This window comes from Melitaea cinxia, chromosome 14 (genome assembly GCF_905220565.1).
Source record: "Melitaea cinxia chromosome 14, ilMelCinx1.1, whole genome shotgun sequence".
Taxonomy (NCBI): domain Eukaryota; kingdom Metazoa; phylum Arthropoda; class Insecta; order Lepidoptera; family Nymphalidae; genus Melitaea; species Melitaea cinxia.
The window spans coordinates 14639214-14666886 of NC_059407.1; the positions used below are offsets into that span (position 1 = coordinate 14639214).

The following is a 27673-nucleotide window of genomic DNA, read 5'->3' on the forward strand; positions in this document are numbered from 1 at the left end:
TTAATGCTAAAGTGACTATACGGTGTATGACAGTACGGTCTGCTACGTAGTACACCGAACAGTACACTTAAACATATAAAGTACAAAATCTCATGTAATGTTCGGTGTAATGACAATTACGTGATATAGAACGTTTCTTAAAAAACATCTCACGAACTAAACAGTACACATTTCAGGTAATGTTCGGTGTGATGGTGTGATTCCATATTACTCAGTCTTGATGTCTTGTTCGACGCCGTCCAACCTTCGGAGCTTGGGCCTGCCTCGACTTCTGCGGCCCTCCGGTCGGCCTTCTAAAAGGCGCTTGGGTACTCTGGCCTCGTCCATTCACAACACGTGCCCTGCCCAACGCAGGCACCCAATCTTTATGGTCTTAATTATATTTGGCTCATCGTACATTTGGTATAGCTCGTGGTTATAACGCGTTCGCCATCTCTCATTTTCCATCACAGCTCCGAAAATGCGTCTTAGTATTTTCCGCTCAAATACCAACAAGGAATTTTCGTCTTTTTTGCTCAGCACCCAACATTCGGAACCGTAGGTGAGTATGGGCCTTAGTAAGGTTTTGTACAAGAGAAGTTTTATGCTTCTTGAAAGGAGTTTCGAACGTAAGTATCTTAGTAGTCCGAAGTAGCACTTGTTAGCCGCCATTATTCTTCTACTTATTTCTGAAGACACATCGTTGTTATCGGTTACTAAGGATCCCAGGTATAAGAAATCATTGACGCTAGCGAAGGTGTTATTGCCAATATTAACTCCTTGTAGTAGGGTTTGCTGGTCTTTTGACGCTTTCAGGTACTTAGTCTTAGCCATGTTAATTTGGAGACCGGCCTCCACAGCTGATTTTTCATGAGCAAGATATGCACTCTCCATTGCAGGTGCATCTTCCTACATCGAGGTCATCCGCATACCCTAGAATTTGAACGGATTTGTGGTAGATAGTGCCTTTGGTCTCGATCTTTGAGTCGCGAATACACTTGTCGAGAACGATATTGAACAGTAGGCACGAGAGCGCATCCCCTTGTCTTAAGCCTTCATTGGTTCTGAACGGTTCTGATACACTTGTTTGAACTCTGACAACGCTCTGAAAGTTTCTAAGAGTCATCTCCGTCAGGCGCACGAGCTTTGTTGGGATGCCGATCTCCATCATAGCCTGGTACAGGAAACTTCTGTGCACATTGTCATAGGCAGCCTTAAAGTCTACGAAAAGATGGTGAGTGTTCACGTTGTATTCAAACGTTTTTTCAAGGATCTGCCTAAGCGAGAAGATTTGGTCTATTGTGGACCTGTTTGGACGGAACCCACACTGATACTCCCCCAAGCTGGATTCTACATATGGCTTTAGTTTATTAAAAAGCATATTGGCAAAAAACTTTATAACCGGTGTTCAAGAGAGATATGCCTCGGTAATTATCGCACTCCAATATGTCGCCTTTCTTATGTAGGGGACAGATAACAGATGTATTCCAATCATCAGGCATTTTTTCATCATTCCAAATCTGGAGAACCAGGTGGTGAAATTCCTTCTCGAAATCAGTTCCGGCATACTTTATAAGCTCGCCTTTGATATCGTCTATTCCCGGAGATTTGTTATATTTACTGAATTTGATGGCTCGTATAGTATCTTCTATGGTGGGGTACAATGATTCATCAGTCTGTTGATGGTTTAGTAGAACCTCAGGTACTGGGACAGAAAGTGGACGAGTCTGCACTGAGCTGTTAAGTAGTTCACGAAAGTATTCAGCCCATCTTTGAACGATCTCATCTTTATCATTAAGTAGCTGTCCAGTCTTACTTCTACACGCTGTGGTTCTGGGTTTGAATTCTTTCCGTCCCCAATTCACTTGGTTGTAGAAGTTTCTAGTTTCCTTTTGCGTGTAACTAGATGCAATCTTCCGCAGTTTTTGCTCTTCGTACGATCTTTTCTTTTTCTTATGTAGGTGTTTTTCTCTTCTTCTTCGCTCCTTATAATCTTCTCTGCGCCTGCGAGTGTACTTCTGTTGCATTAATCTGTACGCATCATTTTTCTCATTAGTGACCTTCTGACTTTCATTATTAAACCAGTCGTTACGCTTCAGTTTTTCCTCAAATCCCAAAATCTCACCAGCAGCCTTATATAAAACCTCCTTAAGTTTCCGCCAGGTGCTATCAGAATCGCCAATGCTGTTGCTATTTCTTTCGCCCACTTTCATAAGTTCCCTGTGAACTGTGTCCATATATTTGTGTCTGACATCCTGCTCTCTTTTTAGCCTTGTTATGTCAATCTTTTTCGTTCTTACAGTTTTGGTGTACTTGTACCGTGATATTCTTGCTCTTATTTTGCATACAACAAGATGGTGATCGGAGTTGATGTTTGCTCCTCTATGGCTTCTGACATCTAAAAGATTAGAGCAGTGTCTCTCGTCTATCAAAATATGGTCTATTTGGTTTCGGGTGACGTTATCCGCGGAGACCCACGTTATCTTATGGATATTCTTGTGTGGAAAGCGTGTGCTACCGACGACCATTCCTAGGGAAGTTGCCAAATCAATGAGACGTGTGCCATTGTCGTTAGATGTTTCATGTAGGCTGTGGGAGCCTATCGTTGCTCGATACATACTTTCTCTTCCCACCTTTGCATTCATATCTCCAATTCAGTTCATCGCTGACCACCGTACGCTTAGCACGCATTACATCGTATCTGCTTGAGTTTATTATTCGCTAGTGAGTCACCAGTGTTTCTCAAACTCTCTTTTTTTTGTTCCTTTTTTTTGCTGTACATTTCTATATCAATCAAAATGAAGTGCGACAACTGTAATGCTAATTTTACTGATGGAGTATTTTGCAATGGATGCAAGAGAAATATGGATTTTTCCTGTGCATCGATTTCGGAGGCTGGCTACCGTAAGCTCGGCCCGGAGCGACGAGCCGGTTGGAGGTGCCCTACTTGCAAGTTGGCCTCTGTAAGTCCGAAATCAACAAAAGCTCCCGAGGTGGCTGTTGTTGAACCTGTTACTATGGAGATGGTTCTTTCGGAGATACGTTGCATTAAGACACAACTCAGTAAACTTCCTGAGCTCCTTGAAGACGTAAAGTCGATTAAGAATGAAATTATTGAGCTAAAATCGGCCTGTGACTTTAATAGTGCCAAACTTGAAAACTTAGATGCCAGAGTTGTAGATATTGAAAATAAGGTCCTTCATATTCAACAATCTGACTTGAATTACTCTAATGACATAGCATTACTTAAGAGGGATAACATCAACAGGGAACAGTGGTCGCGCATGAATAATGTTGAGATTAAGGGTGTACCTCTTAAAACTGCAGAAAATCTGTTCAATATTGTTGAATGTATTGCTAAAGTAGTTGACTACCCCTTCCCAAGGACCCAAGTGAATTATATTGCGCGTGTTCCGACACACGGCTCGAAACAAAAGTCTATCATCGTCAGTTTTATAAACCGCTATATTAAAGAAGAATTTGTCGCGGCGTGTCGCGCTCGAAAGCACATAACGGCAAAGGACATTGGATTTTTGGAAGACAATCAGTTAATTTATATCAACGATCATCTGATTCCCGAATTTAAGAAGCTTCTTACGAAAGTCAAAGAGCTAACTAAACAAAAGGGCTACCAATATGTCTGGGTTAAGTTCTGTAAAATTCACATACGAAGGAACGATAAATCCCCGGTCCAAATTATTTCCAAGGAAGCGGATTTAAACAAGATAGTTTAGTATGTAGTTTGCATTGTTTAATTATATATAAGATTTTCTATTCATATTTCGCATCAGGAAATTATTTGCATAATTTTTCAATATTGTTTGTCATCACAATCATTTTTTATGTTATACTCATCATTATTAGTTTGAATATAATTTTTATCATAGTTTGAGAATTGCATGCTTAGTTGTCTGTCGGACGCACGGCTATTGTCCTATACTATCATTAAAGACGGAATTGCAAAGTATACGTCTATCGCATTCATACTTATTAATTCGCTTATCCTACTTTATGCAGCCAACTTACTACCCGCTATACGTATCTGCTAACTTAAAAGTTGAATATTTAATTCTCATTGTTTATTTTTTACCTACCCACACATCACCGTATAATTTACTAATTCACTATAAGTTTGTATACAATTGCTATTACTTTACACGGGTATCTTAGATATTACGCTTAATAATATGAATTACACAAATTCACTTAAAATTTATTATCAAAACGTCAGGGGACTTCGCACAAAAACTTCTATTTTTTACCGTAATTTATGCTTAAGTTCCTATGATGTTATAATGATCACAGAAACTTGGCTCCTGGACAGTGTATTGGATACGGAATTATTTGATGGGCGCTATATTGTTTTTCGTCGGGATCGTGATTATAAGTCGCTGGATCAAACCAGGGGGGGTGGGGTATTGATTGCCGTCCGCCACGGCCTGCGGGCTAGTCCTAAACCTGAATTTCACTCTAGTGCGGAAGACCTTTGGATAACAATCCCGTTAAAGATACGTGGTGCTGCTCAGGGTAACCTTCACGTAGGTATATTATACCTTTGCAACCAAAACTTAGGACTGTCGTTTTCTCAACAGTTACAAAATTATTTCTGTTCCGTAAACCGATTACTTACAAAATTTCCTAATGACCGGTATCTTATAGTAGGTGACTTTAACCTTAGCGGAATAGCTTGGATTCCGTCAGCGGATGGTGATCATTCTCTTGTTCCCAGTAATTATTCTACTGAAAGTGAGACATTATTTATAGACGAAATACATTCTTTAAACTTGAAACAATACAATGGAATTTTAAACAAATTTGGAAAAATACTAGACTTAGTATTATGTAGTATCTCTGTCACAGTACTAGATGCTTCTAGTGAGGCCCTTGTACCTATCGATCATCACCACGGTGCATTGACAATCGATTTGGCGTCTGTCTGTGAGTCTGTACTGGGACATGGTAGTTATAAAAAGTATTTATATTTTCGTGCTAATTATGATGAAATTAACTCGGAATTATCTAGTGTCAATTGGCACCAAACTTTCTCATCAATGACGTTTAATGAATCCATTGCGTATTTTTATGCTGTAATTGACTCAGTACGCGAAAAATACATACCTACAAAATGGTCTGGTAACAAAAAATACCCCAAATGGTATTCGCGGTCACTAGTTAAAGTCCTTAAAGAAAAAGCCAAATACCATCGGAAGTTTAAAGCGTACGGAAACAGGTGTGACGAGGAATCCTTTAAATTATTACGAGTTACTGCTAAACATATGGAAAAAGATTGCTTTGATCGTTACATTCGATCTATTGAAGATTCAATTATGGAAAACCCAAAATATTTTTGGTCTTATTATAAATCTAAATCAAAATCATCCGCCATTCCTAATATGCTAGAATATAATAATAATATATATCACACTGGCGAGTCTATATGCAACGCCTTTTCTTCTTATTTCTATTCAAATTTTTTAACACCAGGTACTTCTTGTGATTATCATTCCCCCGTCACTTCAAGCACAAGCGTATCGGATATATCTGGAATATGTGTAACATCCGATATGGTTGAAAAATTACTGCTTGGCTTAGATACTTCTAAATCGGCAGGCCCGGACAAATTACCTGCTCATTTCTTAAAGAACTGCTCCAAGTCCCTGACACTACCAATTTTTCTGTTGTTTAAGCGATCCCTTGACGAATGTGTAGTTCCAGCTATTTGGAAAAGTGCTTATATATCCCCTATTCATAAAAAGGGTGATAAGCAGAAAATAACTAATTATAGGCCGATCTCCAAGTTGTGTATACTAGCTAAAATGCTTGAAAAAATAGTTCACAGTCAATTATCGGAGGCTCTGCAATCTATTTTCAGCCCTTACCAACATGGCTTTCTACAGGGCCGCTCTACTGTAACGAACCTGATACTGCTTAACTCCTTTATAACCGATGCTATGGAGGATGGTGTCCAGGTTGACGTAGTTTACACTGACTACAGCAAAGCGTTTGATCGTATCCAGTACGGAACCCTTTTAAAAAAGTTAAGTCAAGTAGGCATTAGGGGTGATCTATTAAGGTGGTTCTCTTCCTATATTGATAACCGTTCTCAGGCAGTAGTCTTTAACAATTACATATCTAGTTGGGTAACCATTCCTAGTGGAGTCCCTCAGGGATCGTTGTTAGGTCCGCTTCTGTTTGTGATCAGTGTAAACGACGTTAGTTCATGTCTTCATTCGTCCCATATACTTTGTTTTGCTGATGACATGAAGATTTTTGCGAAAATAGGAAATAGTGCGGATGCTGATAAGCTTCAAGCTGACCTATATAGGTTAGAACACTATTGTAATACTAATTTTTTGGACCTTAACGCAGCTAAGTGTAGCGTCGTCACGTTTACAAGAAAGCGTAACATTATATCACATAATTACATTTTAAAAGGTGAAGAGCTCTCTAGGAGTTCTACAATTAGAGACCTGGGTGTAATACATGACACCAAACTCCTCTTCAATGCCCACATTGATAGTGTAGTTAGTAAAGCCACTAAGCTTTGGGCTTTGTGATGCGTACTTCGGTGGACTTTATTAGAATCAAAACATTAAAAATATTATATTGTTCACTTGTACGTAGTCACTTGGAGTACGCCTCGCAAATTTGGAATCCTAGTTATGGGACTTATATTGCACGCCTCGAAAATATTCAAAAGAAATTCCTAAAGTACATTTGTTTTAAATCAAATCAACCGTATGATTCTCGTAACTATGTAAACCTATGTAAAAAATACCATATTCTTCCTCTTGAACTAAGAAGAGAAATCGCTGACTTAACTTATCTGTTTCATATTACTTCAAATCGAATAGACTGTCCTGAACTTTTGTCACAAATTACATTTAATATTCCATCAAAAACATTGCGAAAAAATCCTTTAATTTACCTACCCTCCGTCTCCTCAAACTATAAACAAAATACTTTTCTCTGGCGAGCAGGTAATAAATTCAATATGTTTGCGAATAAATTTGATATAGACCTCTTTGACACTAGCTGTGCGTCTGTTAGAAAGTTGATTAGCGACTCATTCTTTAACTCTCTTTAGTTTTGTTGGTATTGTGATAACAACACTATTAAAGATACATTGATATGTCTTAGAGATAAAATGTGATATGTGGTTAGTGATGTATTTCTGTGGTAGTTTCTGTTTCTATATGTGGGGAACTATTATTGGCTTTATGTCTCAATGTAAATTTTGTATTTGTGAAAGTATTTTAGCTGTTGTTCCTCCTCAAAATTAAATAAATAAATAAATAAATAAATAAATAAATAATCTTGATGTCACCTTTGGGAGATTTAGAATACACGCCTTCCACATCGGAATACCATCTTTACTTCTCTTCTAGGTCAGTATCTTCCGTCGGAGCGTGCACGTTAATGATTGTGTAATTTTGAAATTTACCTTTAAGTCTGATTTTACACATACGTTCATTAATTGGTTGGAAATCAATTACAAGATGTTTTAGGCGTTTGCTCACGGCGAAACCCGTTCTAAAGGTATGATGTTTTTCATTACAACTATAATATACGACGAAATCTGATTTATTAACAATGCCATGTCCCAACCATCTAAGTTCCTGAACCGCTGTTATATCAGCCCTGTGATTTGCAAGTTGTTGACATAAAAGTTGAAGGCCCGCTGGTCTGTACAGTGTTTTTAAGTTCCATGTACATAAGGTAAATTCGTTAGCCATTATTGAGTAGCCAGGTCGTTGGTTTAAAATCCGGTCCGTAAGTTTTGCTTTTCCTTTCACAATCGTTTGTGTTCAGACGAGTGGGTGATTAACCCCCTGCGTCCTAGGCCTTTAGTGGGGATGCCACTTTTGAGCTCAAGACCTAGCTCCGTTTATTTTCAGGTATCGTCCCTTCCGAGTTGAAACCAGTTTTAAGGCGCCGGTTGCTCGCCTTCGCCCTTTGTCCTTAGCATCTGCGCTCTGAGAAAGGGATGGTGATCGTACTTAGAGTACGGGCGCAGAAGGTCCCAGGGGTACGATGCGGACGTGGACAGATCGGACTGGTTGGTACCTGCATACTTATGCTCCACCGTCAGAGCACTGCAGTCAGAAGACGGGTTTTTTATAGAAGACACTAAGCTCGGTTCTTAGCGCCCCCACCCATACCTAATACCAACTTCACCCCCCAAAGCACTGTTTTGCGCAAGTCTAAATAATCCTCATCACATCATCATCATCATCATCACAGCACACATGAGTTCACGCCATTTTTGGCGTGAACTTGTGGAGGCCTATGTCCAGTAATGGACTGCGAAAGGCAGCTGTGATGATGATGATAATTAATCCTACTAATATTATAAACGCGAAAATTTGTATGTATAGATGTAAGGATGTCTGGATGTTTGTTCCTCTTTCACACAAAAACTACCGAATGGATTTTAATGAAAGCTTACAATAATATAGCTTATATATTAGAATAACACATCGGCTATAATTTTTAAAGATAGAATGTGAAGTGTCCAAAATATAATGATAATTGTCAAGTACGCATACGCTGCAAGAACTGTAGAGTTTACACGTATATAATGTATAAGAGATAATTTCTCTTATACATTATAATGTTTATCTTAATTAGTCCTACAAAAAAGTCCGCGACAGCATATATCTTTCTTTTATAAGTAAGCCATTATCGCCAAAACAGTGAACCATAAATACAATAAAAATAGATACTACATCTCTAATCCATATTTGGTGGTAGCAAGTTGAGTTTTAAGTCGCAGAACCAATTTTGATGAATTTTGGTTTAAAGATAGGTATTGAGAAGATAATAAGCTACTCGAAGTACTTATAATACAATCCCGCATCATGTTACATTAATTAATATAGTCTGTTATTAATGTAGATAAAAAATAATTCAAATAAGAATAAGTTTGACATGGGTCTGACATTGGACTAACATGGTTTGACAGTAGGTACCTATGACTTATGATGAGAATAAACTGGCGCGGTGCGCGGCGACTCGATAGTAGTTTATTTGGTTAGAATCGGAATTTAGTTGATATTTACGTCACAATTGTCACACACGGTCAATCTCAAATTCTATCCAGTGTCGAAATAAACAGTAGCGGAAAGTAGGCCATGGCGTATGATAGTCTGCTTTATTCCTTAATATTCTGTGTACGGATAAAAAAGTCGTGTTTAAGTTATCAATAAAGTAAAACTATGGAAATTGTAGACGTTGAAGACGGCCAAGCCGATCCTACGGCGGCGACGAGAAAGAAAAGTTTATGGGCTAAAATAAATAATAGGACGACATATAGTTATTTATTTAATATTGTTATTTCAATATTATTACTTACGTGTCTAGTTTTAGTGTTATATTTCTTCAAAGAATACCTGAAGAATATTTTGTACTGGGTCGACGCACAGGATCCGAAGATCATATTTTTGTTATTTATGGGACTATTCCTAATTGTGAGTTTCCCCGTGACGATCGGTTATTTAGTTTTGATAATAACTAGTGGTTACTTGTTCGGCATTTTGAAGGGGTTGGGAACTGTAGTTGTGAGTGCGAACTTTGGGGTGGCAGTAGCGCATTTTACGTTAAAAATGCTGAGAGGATACTTGCCTCTCGACCGACTTCTGAAGAACGATACGGCGAGAGCACTCCTCAAAGTGATATCTGGGCCTCAAGCGTTTAAAATTGTGTTTTTCGCAAGATTGACGCCGATTCCTTTTGGACTTCAGAACACTATTTTCGCTGTAAGTTATATTCTCAGATATCTTTAGATACTAAACACTTATTAGTTATTATTATTTTTAATTAATCTACTATTATTATATTGGCTTCATAACTTTATCTCATTTTTATATCACTATAGAAAATGTTCTTAAATGAGGTTTTAATAAGATATTATCTGCTAAGGCATTTTATTGAAACCTGCTTAATACAACTTACATATAATATTTTCACAAAAACACAATTTTGAATTAAATTAAATTTTCATATTAAATTTCTATAATAATTTAATTGAATTTTTTAGTGTTAAATAATATAAAAAATAATTTCTTCCTTTACACTTTTATAAATTGCTTATCTTAATAGGAACTCATAAAATGTTATAAAGATTAATTTTGGTCTCAATCCATTTATAGTAATGATTCACTAAGGTAGGACTCAGCAGGAAATTAACTGCCCAATATATGGAGCAGCCCAATGGGTGATACCTCGACCTTACAGAAGATCACAGCAAAATATAGTGCTCTCAAGCAGCGTTGTGTTCCTATTGGTAAGTAAGGTGACCAGAGCTCTTGGGAGAATTGGGGATGGAGTCAGAAAACGCACTTGCGATGCTTCTGGTGTTGCAGATGTCTATAAGTCACAGCAATCGCTTACCATCAGGTGAGCCTAACGCTTGTTTGACAACCTAATTATATAAAAAAAAATGATGATGCTGATTAGGGTTTTTTATACTTATATAAAATAATGAAGCCAAGTACAAAATATGTTTGTACAAATATAAAAAATACTCATAAAATATAGACTGCAAAAAAATTCATAATTGAAAGATTTCATTATTCTTTTTTCAATCATTCAAAAAAAGTCCAAAAGAGCATATAAACGCACTACATATCGCTGGCCCCGGGCAATAAAGCGGTATACGCCGGTTACACCCTTATTAATGTTATTTAATTTTTGGCTTCTCTGAGTACCAATCTATCACTCTTATTTTTTTCAGTTTTTTTTATTAATATTTCGTTAGAATAAATGACAGTAATCGTTTTATTGCATGGATAATTCTCTTACGACTAAGCTATGTATTATTGCATTACTCTAAGAAAAATAACACAAAAAACCGGTGAACATCTTTACAGTAATTGTTAATGATCTTGCAATTAAAATAGTATCATCTATGAATTGTATTATACATTTTTTTAATTATTTCATTAAAAAATTATACGATTTGTTTTTAAAAAATTATTTTTAAAAGCTTAAATTGGTAAAAAAAATAGCTTTCATTTGACACATTGAACGTCTGTTTTGGATCACTGTACACTGCACTATAAACAAATTAGCTTCTTTTATTTCTCCTGTAAAATTTGATTTTTGATATTACCGCTTTATTGCCCGGGGACAGCGATATCTCCCACAGTTTTACATGCCTTAATTTAAGAAAAAAAAGTACTGAAATATTATATTATAGCCTTCCTGGATAAATAGACTATTCAACAAAAATAATTAAGACTCATCGTTCCTGAGATTACAATGTTGAAGCAAACTATGCAGCTTTATAATATTATGTATAAATTGATATAATAGAAATAGATAAGAAAACATCAAAATATGTCATATTGTATAAATTTCTTATCTTTAATTCACTCTTTGATCCATATCAAGTGTTTTATGTCATTGCTTTACACGTTTAAGAGTAACCAGTTGCTGTGAAAGCTATCTGAGGAAAACTACCTCATACAAAACCTAATTCATAACAAAATTTATCAATAATTTTGTATATATACTTTTTAAACTTACTTTAATTTTGTAAATTTCCCTTCATATAAAACTTACAATAAATGCTACATTTACAATTACCATTTAAGTAAAAGAAGCAACATTAATGTATAACAAAATAAACTTAATATATATAAGATTCACAAGGTCATTTTTTTTTTAAGTATTTAATCAATGTATTTCAGTAAATTTTAACAATCATATTCATTATTTTAAATAATGAATTTCGTTTAGTTGACTAAAAACAAATAATTAAACTAAAGAATATAAAAACTCCTTAAATCTTCTTTCTTAATATAAAAACTCCTTAAATCTTCTTTTGTTTTATTGTTAGAACAATTTGCCTTACACATAATTTTAAAAATAAAAATATATATAATTTATTTTATTGATGAAATCTATAGCTTAGTTCCAAGATTCCTTCATTCTTAAACAAAAAGGTCAACTTTAAATCTTTATCTTTATTCACATAGTAGTACTAAAAACGTGGGGTTTTAAATTCTATATTCTGAATATGTGGTAGCTTCATATTTAACTATAATTAATTAAAACAAATATATATTTATTTTGTAAAGAGACGTTTCAAAAGCGTTTTGATCTTATTTCAAGACTTTACCTTCTGTTAAAAAAATGTCGCTATAATTATCAGTCGCCTGTTACCTGTGAAAGCTTACCTTAGGAAGAGATGATCATTTATATATTAGTAAATATTTTTAATAATTAATTATTATTTACTTAAATAAAGTTTAGCAATACAATATAAATAAATAGTTTTCCAATACAATTTTCATTTTAATTTTGGTAAGCAACCGTACATATAAAACCTTATTTATTCCATGAAACAACCCTTAAAGTATACAGTAGAAGGTCACAGTAAACACTGACATTACGTTTCTTTATTGTTTAACATTTATGTTTCAAGTTAAATTCATGGTTTGTACTGTTAAATTATTCACAGAAATGTAACAGGTGAAAAGGTCAGAATGTCAGTAAAGGAAATTATTTTAAAAGCATTTATTTATTCTTTTTTTTTTTTTCATATAACATGTAATAATAAAATTATAACCTGATATAAAACCTTGAGATATTTCAAAATATCGTTTTCAAAAGTCCACTTTTCCGCACCACACCTGTGACAATATTTTAAAATAAATATTAGTAAGTATAGCACATTTTTATATTTTAGTAATAAACTCAAAATATAATTTCGGAATTTACATTATATCAGACTTGGTTTAAAAGAAATTAATTTACATCTAAACTTCGGTAGAAATGTTCAAAAAGTTTAAATTTGGAGAATTTTGCAAATTGCCTCCACATTTTTGAGAAACGAAAAATAAAATTCTAAATTTACAATATTTTTTTTTAAAAAGCGGCTAGTATTAGCCGGAACGGGTTTGTCTATCTATTTATTTATTTATTTTATTTTATTTTATACTTTATTGTACACCACAAATATATTACAAACAAAGCATTAAGATAGTTACAGACAGTGAAGTACAATGGGCGGACTTATGGCTAATTAGCCATTTCTTCCAGACAACCCATATTTACATCAAAAATTGTAACCTATACTATAATTAAATCCCAAAAGCTTAATTTTAGAGCTAAATTACTATTTCTTGTTCGGTTAATTAGATTATGTCATTAATGCGCCAAATACCTTAGTATCGTTTGACACATATAATTAAAAATTAACCTCCATAATTGGCATAAAGCAATAGAGCGAGTTAGCAACCCGGCGACGTGTTAATAATACTCGTCATCACACGAATAGTAGTATAGCGAGTGTAGTTATCGGCACGGCTATTGAGCTCTGACCTTCAACTTTACTTCAACATTTTATGGATATTTAATTATTACAAATAGGTGCGTTTATATTTTATTTTTGTACTAAATAAAACTATATTCTTTTTCCGACCACTACACTACGCAAAACGATCTCCACTTTGTCGATTAGCGCTCGATATCGGTGCCGATACCCAGTGGCGTAGCGTAGTGAGGGGCAGGGGCGGTCCACTTTTTAGGGGGCGAGAAAAATTTAACAATACTTAAATATTAAAAATATTTTGTAAATATTTGAGACATTTTATATTATTTTTAACGCAACTACAAATTCGGACCGATTGAAAGGAGTACGGAATTTTTCATTACTCATTTTGTGGCGAAGTCGGAGAATCCCTTTTCTTTGAATAATATTTTGTAGCAACTGGTAACGTCTATACTTGTGGGAATTCCCCGTTTATGACTAATAATCAGCGATAATGACTTCTATTATACTCCATCCAAAAATAAAAGTCTTATTATGTAAACAAACCCCTTATTTATTATTTTTTAAAAAATATTCAATGTACAGTTTCGACTTTCCTACCATTTTATTATATGTATAGATTTAAAAAAAAAAACTTCGACAAAGTATTTGTACAACCGGTAGCTAGTAAAGTGTCCAATTTTTAAAACAATTTTTGCGTTATGGATCAGATATACAGGATATCAAAATGTTCGTGTGTGGGTACTACACCGCATTGAAAATTTTGTAGATTATTGTGTTTGCGGGCAAACGAAAAAAAACCGACTACAATTATATCGACAAGTAATACAACGTAGGTAGACGAAAAATTAGTCAAGTAAATACGCATTATCAAAGATTACTCCAAAAGTTGTAATCAGATCTCGATGAAATTGAAATGTGACCACATGATAAACATCGGCATTCGATTAAATAAAAAAATTATCAAAATCGGTACACCCAGTAAAAAGTTATGCGGATTTTCAAGTTATCCTCGATTTCTCTGGGATCCCATCATAAGATCCTGGTTTCCTTATCATGGTACCACACCAGTAAGATCTCTTTTCCAACAAAAAAAGAATTATCAAAATCGGTTTATAAAAGACGAAGTTATCCCTAAACATACATTACTCGTATGTATGTATATATATATATATATATATATATATATATATATATATATATATATACGGTCGAATTTAGTAACCTCCTCCTTTTTTGAAGTCGGTTAAAAATAAGGGTACCCGGTTTATTTCACGATAAGTGTACAAATATATATTTAGCGTGTTATAACGTACGATAAAAACGTTGCGTCTTAGCGATCTATTTTTGGATTATCGATTTGTTTGTTACCCTTCGAGATGTGAGACGTGGTCGAGTTCTGAGAAAATCACAAAAAAAAAAACAGACCAATTCTCAGTCTCAAATTTAGACGGTTCTGTACATAGTTTAAACGTATATTTTAATAAAAATAAAAAATATATATAAATCGCTCGTTTTTGGGGGACGTCTATTACATTTTTTCCCTCAAATTAGACCATCACATAGAAAGGTAATTGTTTAGATATCGGCAAATCATCAAATATCGCAACAAAGGTAATTTTAACAGGGATAAAAAACATATATATTTTGATATAAAAAACGATAGAACAGGCTAAAATCTAATAGTATATTGACACCTCAACACATGGCGCTTGCATTCCTTAAATTACTTGAACGCTGCCAAAATTTAGTTAATTTGTTAAATCCGCTGTTTATTTTGAACTTCCTAGTTAAATCTTAAATTTAGTAATGCGAAACTTTTTTCATTTTTTTTACCTCTTTTACAAAATATATAATTTATATGCACAATCTAATACGGTGGAACTTGATTAAATGTCCAGAAAAAGCGCGTAAATAGGTACGCAGGAATAACCGCACATATGGATTGCAGTTACTTCAGTTGAATTCACACTTGGAAAGAATTATTTAGTATTCATATTCTGCACATAGGACATTTTAACCTGTAGGTACTCTAAATCAACATAAACTTTCACCATTTGCTATAAAAGGTCTCTTCGATTGTGGAAAAAGGATTGGTATCCATTCTAACTACTGTTATGCAGGTGTTTTGGAATTTCCTTATAAATGCACGGTTTCTTTACATTTTCCTTCTGCTGGCAAGTGTAGAAATTACTTTTGTGTTGTAAAAGTTTTGTTGTAAAAATTTATTTTTTTGTTGTGATATTAAAATTCAAAAGAGTTGAATTTAAGTGGGCGTTCGATCCAATTCCCGGTAAAATGCTCGGAAAAATAACAAGATATTTAAAAATAAAAGCTGATTATTTACATTTAATGACATTAAGAAACAAAACAATTAGTTTTATTTTTAAACGCTGCGTCGGGTTTTTTTCCGTTGCATGTTTTTTTTTAATATATGTTAAGTATAAGATTGTTGTGAATGTAATTTTATAGCAGTTACCTACAGGTTTATCATTCGCAAACCAACTTATTGTCTTTTGTTTCTTTTGTTTCTTTTGTAACTGTTTAATACGTTCAAACAAAGGAGGTAGTATAGAGATTTTTTTGGTCTGTAGTAAACAGTACAGTAGCACAGTAGGGTATTGCGTGTTGTCCGTCTTGCAAAAATACTCTTAACTAAAATTAACTTTTATCATTCGCGTTGAACCCAGACGCAGAGAGACGCAACGAGACGCATTACGCCAGATACGTTAGCCAAGAATAATGGTATCGTAAAGTGAATAGCGCATATCTATATGCGCAGTACGAGGTAATCAATTTAGTTGGCAAATGCACAAAGATAATAACCTTCTCCCATCGATTCGTATTACTTAAAGGCGCCATTTGAGATTTGTCTATCGTCACGGTCTCGTGGACTTGGTGATCAAATGTACGAATTATGTGTTCCGTTGTACTACGCTACAGATAGTGAACACGTAAACATGATGATAAATGTATGTGTTCATGTATAAAATTTGTTTTAGTGTAGTGATTTTAGCGTAGACAAACGGAAACAACGATTAAAAGCAGATTAATTAATTTGTTGAACTCGTTTAACACACAGATATTATGAGCCAACTCGAGTCACTGAGACATCTTCTACTTGTAAAGATAACGTATTTAGTAATATCAAAATATACTATAAATCTGTTGTTTTAACTTTCAGTTTAAGGGAAATTAATATAAATTGTGTGTTGCTGTGTGTGTAACTTAAAAAGCCGACTGATGGCGGGATAACCATCCAATTGTTGGCTTTGAAATACACAGACCGAAGACGGGCAGCAGCGTTTTCGGTGCGACAAAGCCAGCTCTGCGGTCACCAACCCGCCTGCCCAGCGTGGTGACTATGGGCAAAACACGCGATTTCACGCCATTTTCGGCGCGAACTTGTGTAGGTCTCGGTCCAGCAGTCGATTGCAATAGGCTGAAATGATGATGATGATGACTATAAATTCGCGAACAATTTATATTAATTTCTATTAGAATTTATAAAAATTCGCGGAGACCAATAACTGTAAAGAAAACAAATTTTTTGAAGGATATTGTGGCCCAAAAAATATGTAAAATAGATATGATGGCACAGGATCCAGATGTACTTTATAATTCACTTTTTAAATTAATTTAAGATAAAATTCTATAACATTTTAAAACTAAAAACTTATAATTTAGTGAATAGGCTGATGAATCTGAAGGTATTTATAAGAGTAGAAATTGGTTGTACAAACTGTACGGTATAAAGCAATGGAAGCAGAAGGCTGTAAAGTTTAATATTCTAAAACTCTTAAAGACTGATGACTACTAAATCAAAATACATCAAAGATAAAATAATTAATTCTGATCATAAAGTTAAGTGCACGTTGAATATAATTAACAGTATATGTGAGAAACGTAATAAGCAAATTATGCCAATTGAATTAAATATAAATCATGCTATTGTAAATTCAGATGACAAGTTAGCAAACGTCTTTGAAGCGTTTTTCGATAAAATACCCATTGATTTAACTTCTCGACTGAATCGATCTTCAACAAATTCTACTCAACTTCTTTAAAATAGCGTTAGAAAATGTAATGCTGATTTTCCATTCTCATAGGTTGATTCATTAGATATTCTAAAATCATTTTAAAATCTTGGTATTAAAAGAACAAATAATTTGTGGGGCATTTCAGTTAAATTAATTAGTCTCATTGATTACCTTGCTCCGTACTTAGCATTAGTTTTTAACAATGCCATTAAAGTGGGTTCATTTCTAGATTCGTTAAAATATAGTAAAGTTTTACCACTTTTTAAATATTGATATTGATCGTTTTGATATAAGTAGTAATAATTGCAATATAATATAAACGAGAAGGAATAACAAAATTGTAACTCAAAAGTTTCCGACTGCACAAAGTAAACGTCTACTTTGGGTTATGATATTCGCATGTATGATAAAATCCGACAAACGACAAAAATTTTATGACAATAAGTTTAAACTATATTTATTTTATTATATATGTATGATTTATTTTATTATTTATATTATTTATTGTATTATTTATATTATTTATTTTATTATTCGGTATAGGATTAAATAAATCATAAAAATGTGATGACATAGTGACGCTGTATTTAATGCAAGATATTACCTGTTTAAAAACAAATTCAGTCAGTTCAGCCTATCGCAGTCCACTGCTGGACATAGGCCTCCCCAAGTTCGCGCCAGACGGTTTTCCGCAATCCTCATCTAGCCTACACCGGCAAACTTACGTAGATCGTCGGTGCAGCAGGCCGGAGGATGTGATGATGATACACTGCGTTTGCCAAGACGCGGTCTCCACTCCAGGGCCCGTCTGCTCCAACGACCATCGATCCTGCGACACAGATGACCAGCACACTGCCACTTCAACTTGCTAATTCTGTGGGCTATGTTGGTTACTTTCGTTCTCTCGCGGATAGTCTCATTTCTAATCCTATCTTTGAGAGAAACCCCAAGCATAGCCCGTTCCATTGCACGTTGAGCGACTTTAAACTTGTCTACGTCTCGCCTCCGTATATTTAACACAAACAGGACGCATTGCTCTAAGACTTTTGTCTTCAAACATTGCGGAATCTTAGAACTTGAGACATAATTAATATATTCTTAATGAAAAACTGCGGAGTCCCTTCAGAATCTGCATATAAAACCGGTGATAGCTTCACTTAAAAATAATTGAAATTTTAATTTGTAACATTAGGTGCGGCCTATGTCCAGCAATTGACTCTTAAAGGCTGATGAATGGATGGATAGAAAGATTGTGGTATGGAAAGGACGAAATAAAGTCAATATAATGAGTATAACGTCTATTAACAGCAAAACGACTTCAAGAAAGCTGAATCAAATACCAAAAAACGCTATCATTGAACTCGGCCTAGTGACAGTGAAAAAAAAAAAATTAAAATCAAACCGCGATAAAATATTTATTGATAATATCCGTGTTACATCCGCGCATGTCGTGCAGAATTTTTTGAGCCGGTATCGGTTTTTACTAACATAATGTTTGCATAGCATAAAAAATGTGTTTACATTCCATCGTCGTTAAAGATGCGAAAGACCTAAACCGTTTTCGTCCAAGGTTGCTCGTTTTCATGCTGAATTTTCATGTGTGAAATTAACACATAGGCACACATACCTATTAAAATATTATGTAGTATATTCTTCTATGTGTGTGTAGTTGTGTACCTTTATAGTAAGCAATACTCACGTTCATATAGTTATTTACACAATACTACAAACGATTTTAAGTTATTTGCCTGTCTGTCTGTTTGTCTGGGCTTATCTCCGGAACAACTGAACCTATTTTTATGAGACTTTTACTAGAAGATAGGGAAGGTTGTGGAATAACATATAGGCAACTTTTTACCTCGGAATCCCCGCGAAATATATCCAGATAGAATATCCCACGCGAATGAAGTTGCGGCTACAGCTAGTTGTACATATAAATACACATGTTGACATCGTTTGAAATTGACTGTTTCTTTTTATGTGATTTCAAATGTATTGATATGAGTGACATAAACATGTGTGATTTTAACATGTAAAAAAAATCAAGTAAATGTATTTGGAACATAATGTAGAGCGTGCCATATTGCTTCTGTATATTGGAACAAAGTAAAAAAAAAAAAAAACAATGCCACAGTAACATTGTTTGAGTTTTTTTTAACAACTTAAATGGAAGTTATCGTATTAATTGGTTATAATGTCAGTTGTAATTTTTTAATGTTCCTTGCTACCCTTCGTAAATATAGAAATCCAACGGGAAAAAAAACTTAAACTTGATGTAACCTCTAAGCTGTCCGTGTACAAATCATCACTACAGATAAACCAACACACAGTAACTTCCTTATAAGGCGATCCAATTGGTAACAAAGCTTATTAAATTTAACGTATGAAGTGATCGCGTTTATTTTATGCCGTAATGTAAGAATTATTGATTTAACTCTTTTGAGGTTTCACTTAGATAAAATAAAATAATAAAAAAAAACTCCCGTGCTCTACCGCTCTATCAACATTTCTCTATTTCCGTATTACGACAATCGTTTTAAACTTTAGTTACAGTTTTATTGTAGATCGTTAAGCCTTTTAATAATTTAAGAGGTAATATGAAAATATTGTCCTAAATAAAAATAATTGTGTTTGTTGGCAAACGAAAAAAAAAAACGACTTCAATTACGATATCGACAATTAATACAACGTAGGTAGACGAAAAAATAGTACATACGCATTATCAAAGATTACTCCAAAAGTTGTAATTAGATCTCGATGAAATTCAAATGTGACCACATGATAAACATCGGCTTTCGATTAAATTAAAATTCATCAAAATCGGTACACCCAGTAAAAAGTTATGTGGATTTTCGAGGGTGTCCCTCGATTTCTCTGGATCCCATCATCAGATCCTGATTTTCTTATCATGATTCCACACTTAGGATATCTCCTTTCCAACAAAAAAAAAAAGAATTATCAAAATCGGTTCATAAACGACATAGTTATCCCCGAACATACATTTTAATATATATAGGTCGAATTGAGTAACCTCCTTTTTTGAAGTCGGTTAAAAACGCAGTTCAATGACCCGTGACATTGTTTCATCGTCCTCCAAAAGTATTATCAATCACTCAAATTCGGCTTTCGTGTGTTAGACAATAAACGTTTTCTTTTTCATTATACATTATTTTAATGATTTAACTGTAAAACAGTACATGTCATTCTGCACGTAATTCCTTTCTATATAAACGTCCTTGACTTCGACAACATAATCCTTGACATTAAGACACTAGTTTACCTACGATACAGAGTCGCCTTAACTTGAGATTCTAAGTAGAAGTTATTTCCTATCTGTGTCACCATATGTCTAGAACTCTAAAAAGATAAACCAAATACACTACGTTTTGATGTTTACAACTGACATAAGCTCGGGTCCTATAATCAGAAAACGATTCGTTTCATTCACAATATTGGTCTAAAATCCAAAATAATTATATCATAAGTATGCGCGAAACCTTTGATACCAGTCATGGTTGTTAAATTTACGGATAGGAAGGTTTAAGGAAAATGGCTTTGATAAATGATAGATGTAGTCTCTGTTCGGGGTTTTTCTATTATTTAATCGTATTATTGTTTGTGTTTTAAATATATAATAATACAAGCTAACCTGGCGAACTTTGTACCGCCTTCTTTATTTTTTTCTTAAATATAATAATTAATATATCAAAATAAAATATAGCCTATCTTTCAAGTTGGATCGAACTGCACATGGTGTGCGAATTTTATTATAATCGGTTAAGTGGTTTAGGAGTCCATTGAGGACAAACATTGTGACACGAGATTTATATATATTAAGATTAGTAGCTGTGCCCTGCGGTTTCATACGCCTTAATATGAGGAAAAATTAACCTATATTTCAACTCCAACAAGTAGTTCCTGAGATTATCGCATTGAAGCAAACAAACAAACTTTTCAGCTTTATAACGTACTTGCAAATATTCCCGATGTTTCCGCTATCTTAATGTTGCGGTATCAGGCGGACTGTAAGGTTGTGTGTAATAAAATGTATATATATAATTAGGTCGCGAAACAAGCGTACGGCTTACCTGAAAAGTTACCTAGGATAAGCGATGGCCGTAGCTTTTAGACGTCTGCAACACCAGAAGCATCGCAAGCACGTTGTCGACCCCAAACTCAATTGCTCCCAGGAGCTCTGGTCACCTTATTCACCACAGGAACACAAAACTGGTTGAAAGCAGTATTATTTAGCTGTGATCTTCTGTAAGGTCGAGGTACTTCCCCATTCGGGCTGCTCCAGATTTTGAGCAGGATATTTCCTGCTGCGGTCACCAACTCGCTTGCCCAGCGTGGTGACTATGGGCAAAACACATGAGTTCACGTTATTTTTGGCGTAAACTTGTGGAGGCCTATGTCCAGTAGTGGACTGTATAGGCTGTAATGATTTCCTGCTGTGCCCTACCTCAGTTAAACATCTGCGAATGGCAAATCCGCCTCGCAGAAAAAAAATTATAGGTATATAATATGTTTAATAATTAAACGTCGACGACTATTTCGTGTTAATCTACTGTTACAGAAATTTCTTTAACTTATTAAGTATGCATGTAAAGTGTAAATAGCTTGCGTGTTCTACTGTTTGTGCGATTAAATTAATTACCTACAGTGGCGCTGTATTTTTTACTATTGTATTTGAATGTAATTTGTTTTAGCATTAATTAGCCTTATTGATTGCTTTGTCCTTACTTACATATCAACTTTATTTCTTTTTTATTTTATATTTTTATCTACATTATGTGGTCAAAATTTCGAAAACTTTTTTACTGTTCTATTTATTTCTAATTAAAAATTTACATATTTAATTTCATTCTTCTAGCTTCCGTTAAAATATCCATTTCTTGTTGGAGTATCACTTTAAAAACTTCTGACTTATTGGCTACTTAAGTTATAAAAAGATCCAACCGATGATTGATTTAATTCAATGTTTTTCGATAGGTGTCTATGACCCAAGCCATCAGGAGTATGGACATGTTTAATATACACATATGCATATTATATCTTATCATCAAAGATATCAATTATTCTCAAAAAAACTTTTGCCACGGTCTTATAACTTCTACGATCTTACTGGGACCGTAAAGCTCAACTAATTTCAGTTGATAAACATAGACAATAGATAGCTGAATTGTCACGGGACAAATGTCGTACAAACATGTCCTAAATGTAACAGAGTAGCGATAAATTCCGGCCCAATTCGTAACAGTCATGATATATCACAATAAGAATCGTAGGTAGGATTGATTTTCAGAATATACATAAGTAAATAAGATTTCTAATAATTGACCGTAACTATGTTAACTGTATTTAGCTATTTATAAAAAATAGTGGTCGCCCAGAGGTCGAAACTCAACCATAATTAAAAACTTAAATTAAGAAAACCAAAAATTATGAAAGTAAAGAACCTTTTAAAAAAAAATCAATTTGACTACAGACTGACAATCAACAAGAGAGTATATAATATGCGTGTGTGTGTGTCAAATACATGGTAGTGTGTGTAATATATTTTTTTATTGATTTTATATATTTTTATGCATAATTAAAAAAAAATATTAACATTCGCCATTCTTGCTTTATATAAACTATATGAAATGTACGAAATTTTATACTCCTCCGTCCGCACAATTTTCGTGAAAGGGTTACAAAGTTTTTATATAGATGAATTGATAAATGTGTTGCTAAAAACAGAAATCGAGAATGTGCGGAGCGATTAGGCATTTTTTTTAAGTTTACTAATTCTTTGTAGAAGGTTCTGAGTGAAAAATTAAAAAATTGCGTCAAAAATAGGAAAATTTTCTGAGAATTCACGAATGTTTAAAACTTACGTGTTTGAAATTTCCCGAGACAGGAAAAAGTTTGTTTAGTCACCTAGACATGTGTTTTAACATAAACACATGATCGTATTTTCCCAACGTGAGCCACCTTGGAAGTATAAAAAAAAGATCATAGATATATTGAACGATGTCGTTGTTATTAAGTATGTTTACTTTTCCACCAGGTAAGCGACGTGCGTGGTTGCGGCTACCACCTGGCTACGCTGCTGGGACTGCTGCCAGCTCAAGTGATCAACGTGTACCTCGGCTCCACGCTACGGTCCATGCACGACGTGTTACACGAGTCGCACCTGACTGGATACATCGTATTCGCATTTCAGGTATGTTTTCTATCACTACCATCTGCTCTATTGCGTGTTCTATTTACCAGCATAAACATTGGTGGTTTGCTGGTTTAATTGCCGCTCGGGGTGGGTTTTTGTATTTTTACAAATATTTAATTGATTTTAATTAATTGAATTTATTTAACTGAGGTAGGGCACAGCAGGAATTCCCTGCTCAAAATCTGGAACAGCCCGACTGGGGTAGTACCTTGACCTTACAGAAGATCACAGCAAAATAATACTGCTTTCAAGCAGTTATTGTGTTCCTGTTAGTGAGTAAGGTGACCAGAGCAGTGGGGATTGGGGATTGGGTCGGCAACGCGCTTGCGATGCTTCTGGTGTTGTAGGTGTCTATAAGCTACGGTAATCTCTTACCATTAGGTGAGCCGTACGCTTGTTTGCCGACCTAGTGATATAAAAAAAATCCGGTTTGGATGTCTGTCCTTGTGAGATTCCCCACCGTGCACATTAAGCTGTCGATCCCGGTTGTTATCATATACCTGATAGCGATCGTTACTCATAGTAGGAAATATATCCGCAACCCGCAGTGGAGCAGCTTGGTGTATTAAGTTCGATCCTTCTTCTACATGTAGGTAGAAGGAGGTCTATATCCAGCATGTATCTCAATTCCAGGAAAGTAAGTGTTCTGGGTTGGTCGTTAGCATTATAATTGTTGGATTTGAGTATTTTGGTATATTTATATTTTAATGGCGGTATAAAAGGCAACTTTGCTATCATTTTTCTATTCAATTGTTGGTGATATGTGTGCTCGGTAGAAACGTTACGTTGAGTATACTCGATCAAACATTACATGTTTACGAACCCAAGATGACGTTTGTAGTCCGAAAATCACATCAATAAAAATGAATTGCGCGACTCTACCAAATTGAAAAGTTTGTGTAAAAGAAATTGAAAACGAAAGTTAATATGTTTACGATAAAAATATGGCGGTACCAAATAAGGAGCCATTTAAATTTGAGCAAGATTTGACAAGTAATTTTTGAGTTATCTTCAATAATGTATTGCATACTTGTCGATATAAATTGGTGTCAGTTTCTTTCTTTTTTTTTTTTTGAAACTTAACACAATTGTTCAATAATCGTCGAAAAGAGTAAGAGATAAATATCATTCATGTGAATTAGATTATAGTGATAAGCGACTCCAAATCGGTTTTAAAGTGAATCTTAATCAATGATACCGGATTAGGTTCGCTAAAGATTCTATGCTTTATTCTATTTTTTTTGGATTTTTTGTTAACTTTTTTTCTTCATCTTTAATAAATCAAGGACGTCGACTTGGCAAGTTGTCATAATAATAAATTGTTATTATACTTGTAAAAATTTCAGAGCAATTTATTTTTTAGGAAGTATTGATAGGAAATTTCCATCTATGCAATTCTAAATACACGCACATAATTCACAGACATACACACGGGCTCTATCAACACAACACAAACAAACACACAATTAATAGGTACCTTATATGCAAAACTTACTATTACTACTACTTACTATTGTCTTACTTATGTCTTTCAATAAACAACGGCGCATTACATCTCGTCACGTGTAGTGAAGAGGGCCCGATTTAGTACAGGATGTCAATTGACAGTACAATTTAAATGTGTCATTACAGGCATCAAAGCAACAGGATTACGCTTAGGTAAAACGTACACTATAAAGCAGTAAAATAAAAAGTTTACAGGGAAAATCGTTAATAAGAAGGCCTAATGAGATTACTTCTGTCATCCGTATATACGTGACAGTAAAGGTTCATCTAATGTTATTTCAACACTAATTATCTACGTGACATTGGCGGAATCAACCGTGCTCCACTGGTACAACTGAAAGCCATTAAACCAATCAATCAATTAAACACTAATTTAAACAGACATTAATTGTGTAAATATATAATATACTAACTGTGCCCGCAACTACGTCCGCGTGGAATTAAAAAAAAATATTGTTCAGTTTGCAGTTACAAAAAAAAATTAAAATAAAAGTTCCCTAAGTTACTGCTTGTTATATCAGCAGTGAAAGTCCCGTCAAAATCGATCCAGCCGTTTCAGAGATTAGCTGGAATAAACAGACAGACAGACAAAAAAAAGTGGTATATCGGTATATGTACCGTGTTACGCCCATAAGCATTTAGTAAAAAGCTGTTATTTTCATATTAAAAACAGACACTCCAATTTTATTTATTTGTATAGATAAATAATTTAAAAGCTACATATAATTCATAAACTCTGTAACAAATGTTAAAAATTATATTAATAAGAAAGTTAAATGATAAATCAATTAATTTAATGAATTAATATTTTAGAAAACCCCTATTAAAATCAAGTGTCATCTACTACAAGTTTAATAATTGTGTTTGCTCGCAAACGAAAAAAAAAACCGACTTCAATTACATCGACGAGTAATACAACATAAATCGACGAAAAAATAGTCAAGTAACTACGCGTTATCAAAGATTACTCAAAAAGTAGTTATCAGATCTCGATAAAATTTAAATGTGACCACATGATAAACATCCGCTTTCGATAAAATTAAAAATTATCAAAATCGGTACACCCAGTAAAAAGTTATTGCGGATTTTCGAGAGTTTCCCTCGATTTCACTGGGATTCCATCATCAGATCCAGGTTTCCTTATCATGGTACAAAACTAGGGATATCTCCTTTCCAACAAAAAAAGAATTATCAAAATCGGTACATCCAGTAGAAAGTTATGCGGTATAATACAACGTAGGTCGACAAAAAAGCGTCAAGTAAAAACGCATTATTAGTTATAACTCGAAAAGTAGTTGTTAGATCTCAAATAAATTTAAATGGGACCAATTGGCACACACCACCTTTCGATTAAAACAAAATTTGTCGAAATCGGTCTACCCGATCAAAAGTTCTGATGTAACATACATAAAAAAAAAAAAAAATACAGTCGAATTGAGAACCTCCTCCTTTTTTGGAAGTCGGTTAAAAAATAAATTTGAATTTGAGTTGAGGAATAGTAAATATTTTATTAAGAATTCAAATTTTTCACAAAAAATGCAATATTAGTTTACCTACTAGTAGGTAGATAAAATATATAATATATAATATAGACGCCGCGTTGGCGCAGCGGTTACAGCCATGGATTGTACCTGTTTCGTTGGCGGTTGCGGGTTCGATCCCCGCACATGACAAACATTTGTATTGGCCATACAGGTGTTTGCCGTGGTCTGGGTGTTTGTTCAGTCTTAGTGAGTCTCCCCACCGTGCCTCGGAGAGCACGTTTAGCCGTCGGTCCCGGTTGTTATCATGTACAGCTGATAGCGATCGTTACTCGTAGTAGGGAATATATCCGCCAACCCGCATTGGAGCAGCGTGGTGGATTAAGCTCTGATCCTTATCCTACATGGGGAAAGAGGCCTATGCCCAGTAGTGGGATATTACAGGCTGAAGCGTAAGGTAGATAAAATATCTTGTATAAGAAACGTCTACTCGTATGTGTTTACATTTATATTTATTCCGTTTTAGAAGTTCTAAACAAGTTTAGTTCATACGTCAATACAATAACATATTATGTATGCTTTACATAAAGTGTGAGTCGGAGGCACACGTCACATTGTTGGTTTAACATTATCTTTTATTGAGAATACCTTCTTTGTATGACGTCTGTAATTTTTAACTTTATTTAATAACCGTTCATTGAACAAATTTGTATGTGAACAAATAAACAAATACCTATTTGTTCCTAGTATATGTATGTACTTGTGAGTCCACTGTGCCGATGTACTGCTATTGTAGATATCTGATAACGATCATTACTCGAGGATCATTACGTATTGGAGTAACGTAGGGGATTAAGCTCTAAGCCCAGCTGTGGTACAGTTACGGGCTCAGTTCAGTTCAACAGCTCGGGTATATTCTGTAAATATGTCACGCGTCTTCTGACGTCACGGACCACGTGACGTAAGAGGCTTCCACTGCCAGTCTAATAAACCTACACCTATCTATATTGTTTCATTTATAGTTTATCTTCATTATTCGACGTCAATTATATCCTTCTTAATGAGTTTTTTTTTTTTTTATGATTCATTGAATACTTGCAATGCTGAGATGCTTAGTTGTTGTAATTAATGTGTCCTATTCAGCCTTGGTTGATAAAAGAATTAAATAATATAGGTA

General features: G+C 34.4%; 1 protein-coding gene and 1 pseudogene across 1 annotated transcript in view; one reads left to right on the top strand and one right to left on the bottom strand.

Annotated features, from left to right (window-relative positions):
• Positions 1-207: 207 nt before the first annotated feature.
• LOC123659432 lies at positions 208-7787 on the bottom strand (annotated as a pseudogene).
• A 1160-nt stretch (positions 7788-8947) lies between these two features.
• The window catches only part of LOC123659540 (transmembrane protein 64), a 33054-nt gene continuing 14328 nt past the window's right edge, over positions 8948-27673 (top strand). The window contains exons 1-2 of the mRNA XM_045594749.1: positions 8948-9737; positions 23351-23506. Of these exons, the coding sequence (XP_045450705.1) occupies positions 9198-9737; positions 23351-23506 (696 nt within the window). The 5' untranslated portion in view covers positions 8948-9197. The remainder of the gene's footprint in view (positions 9738-23350; positions 23507-27673) is intronic.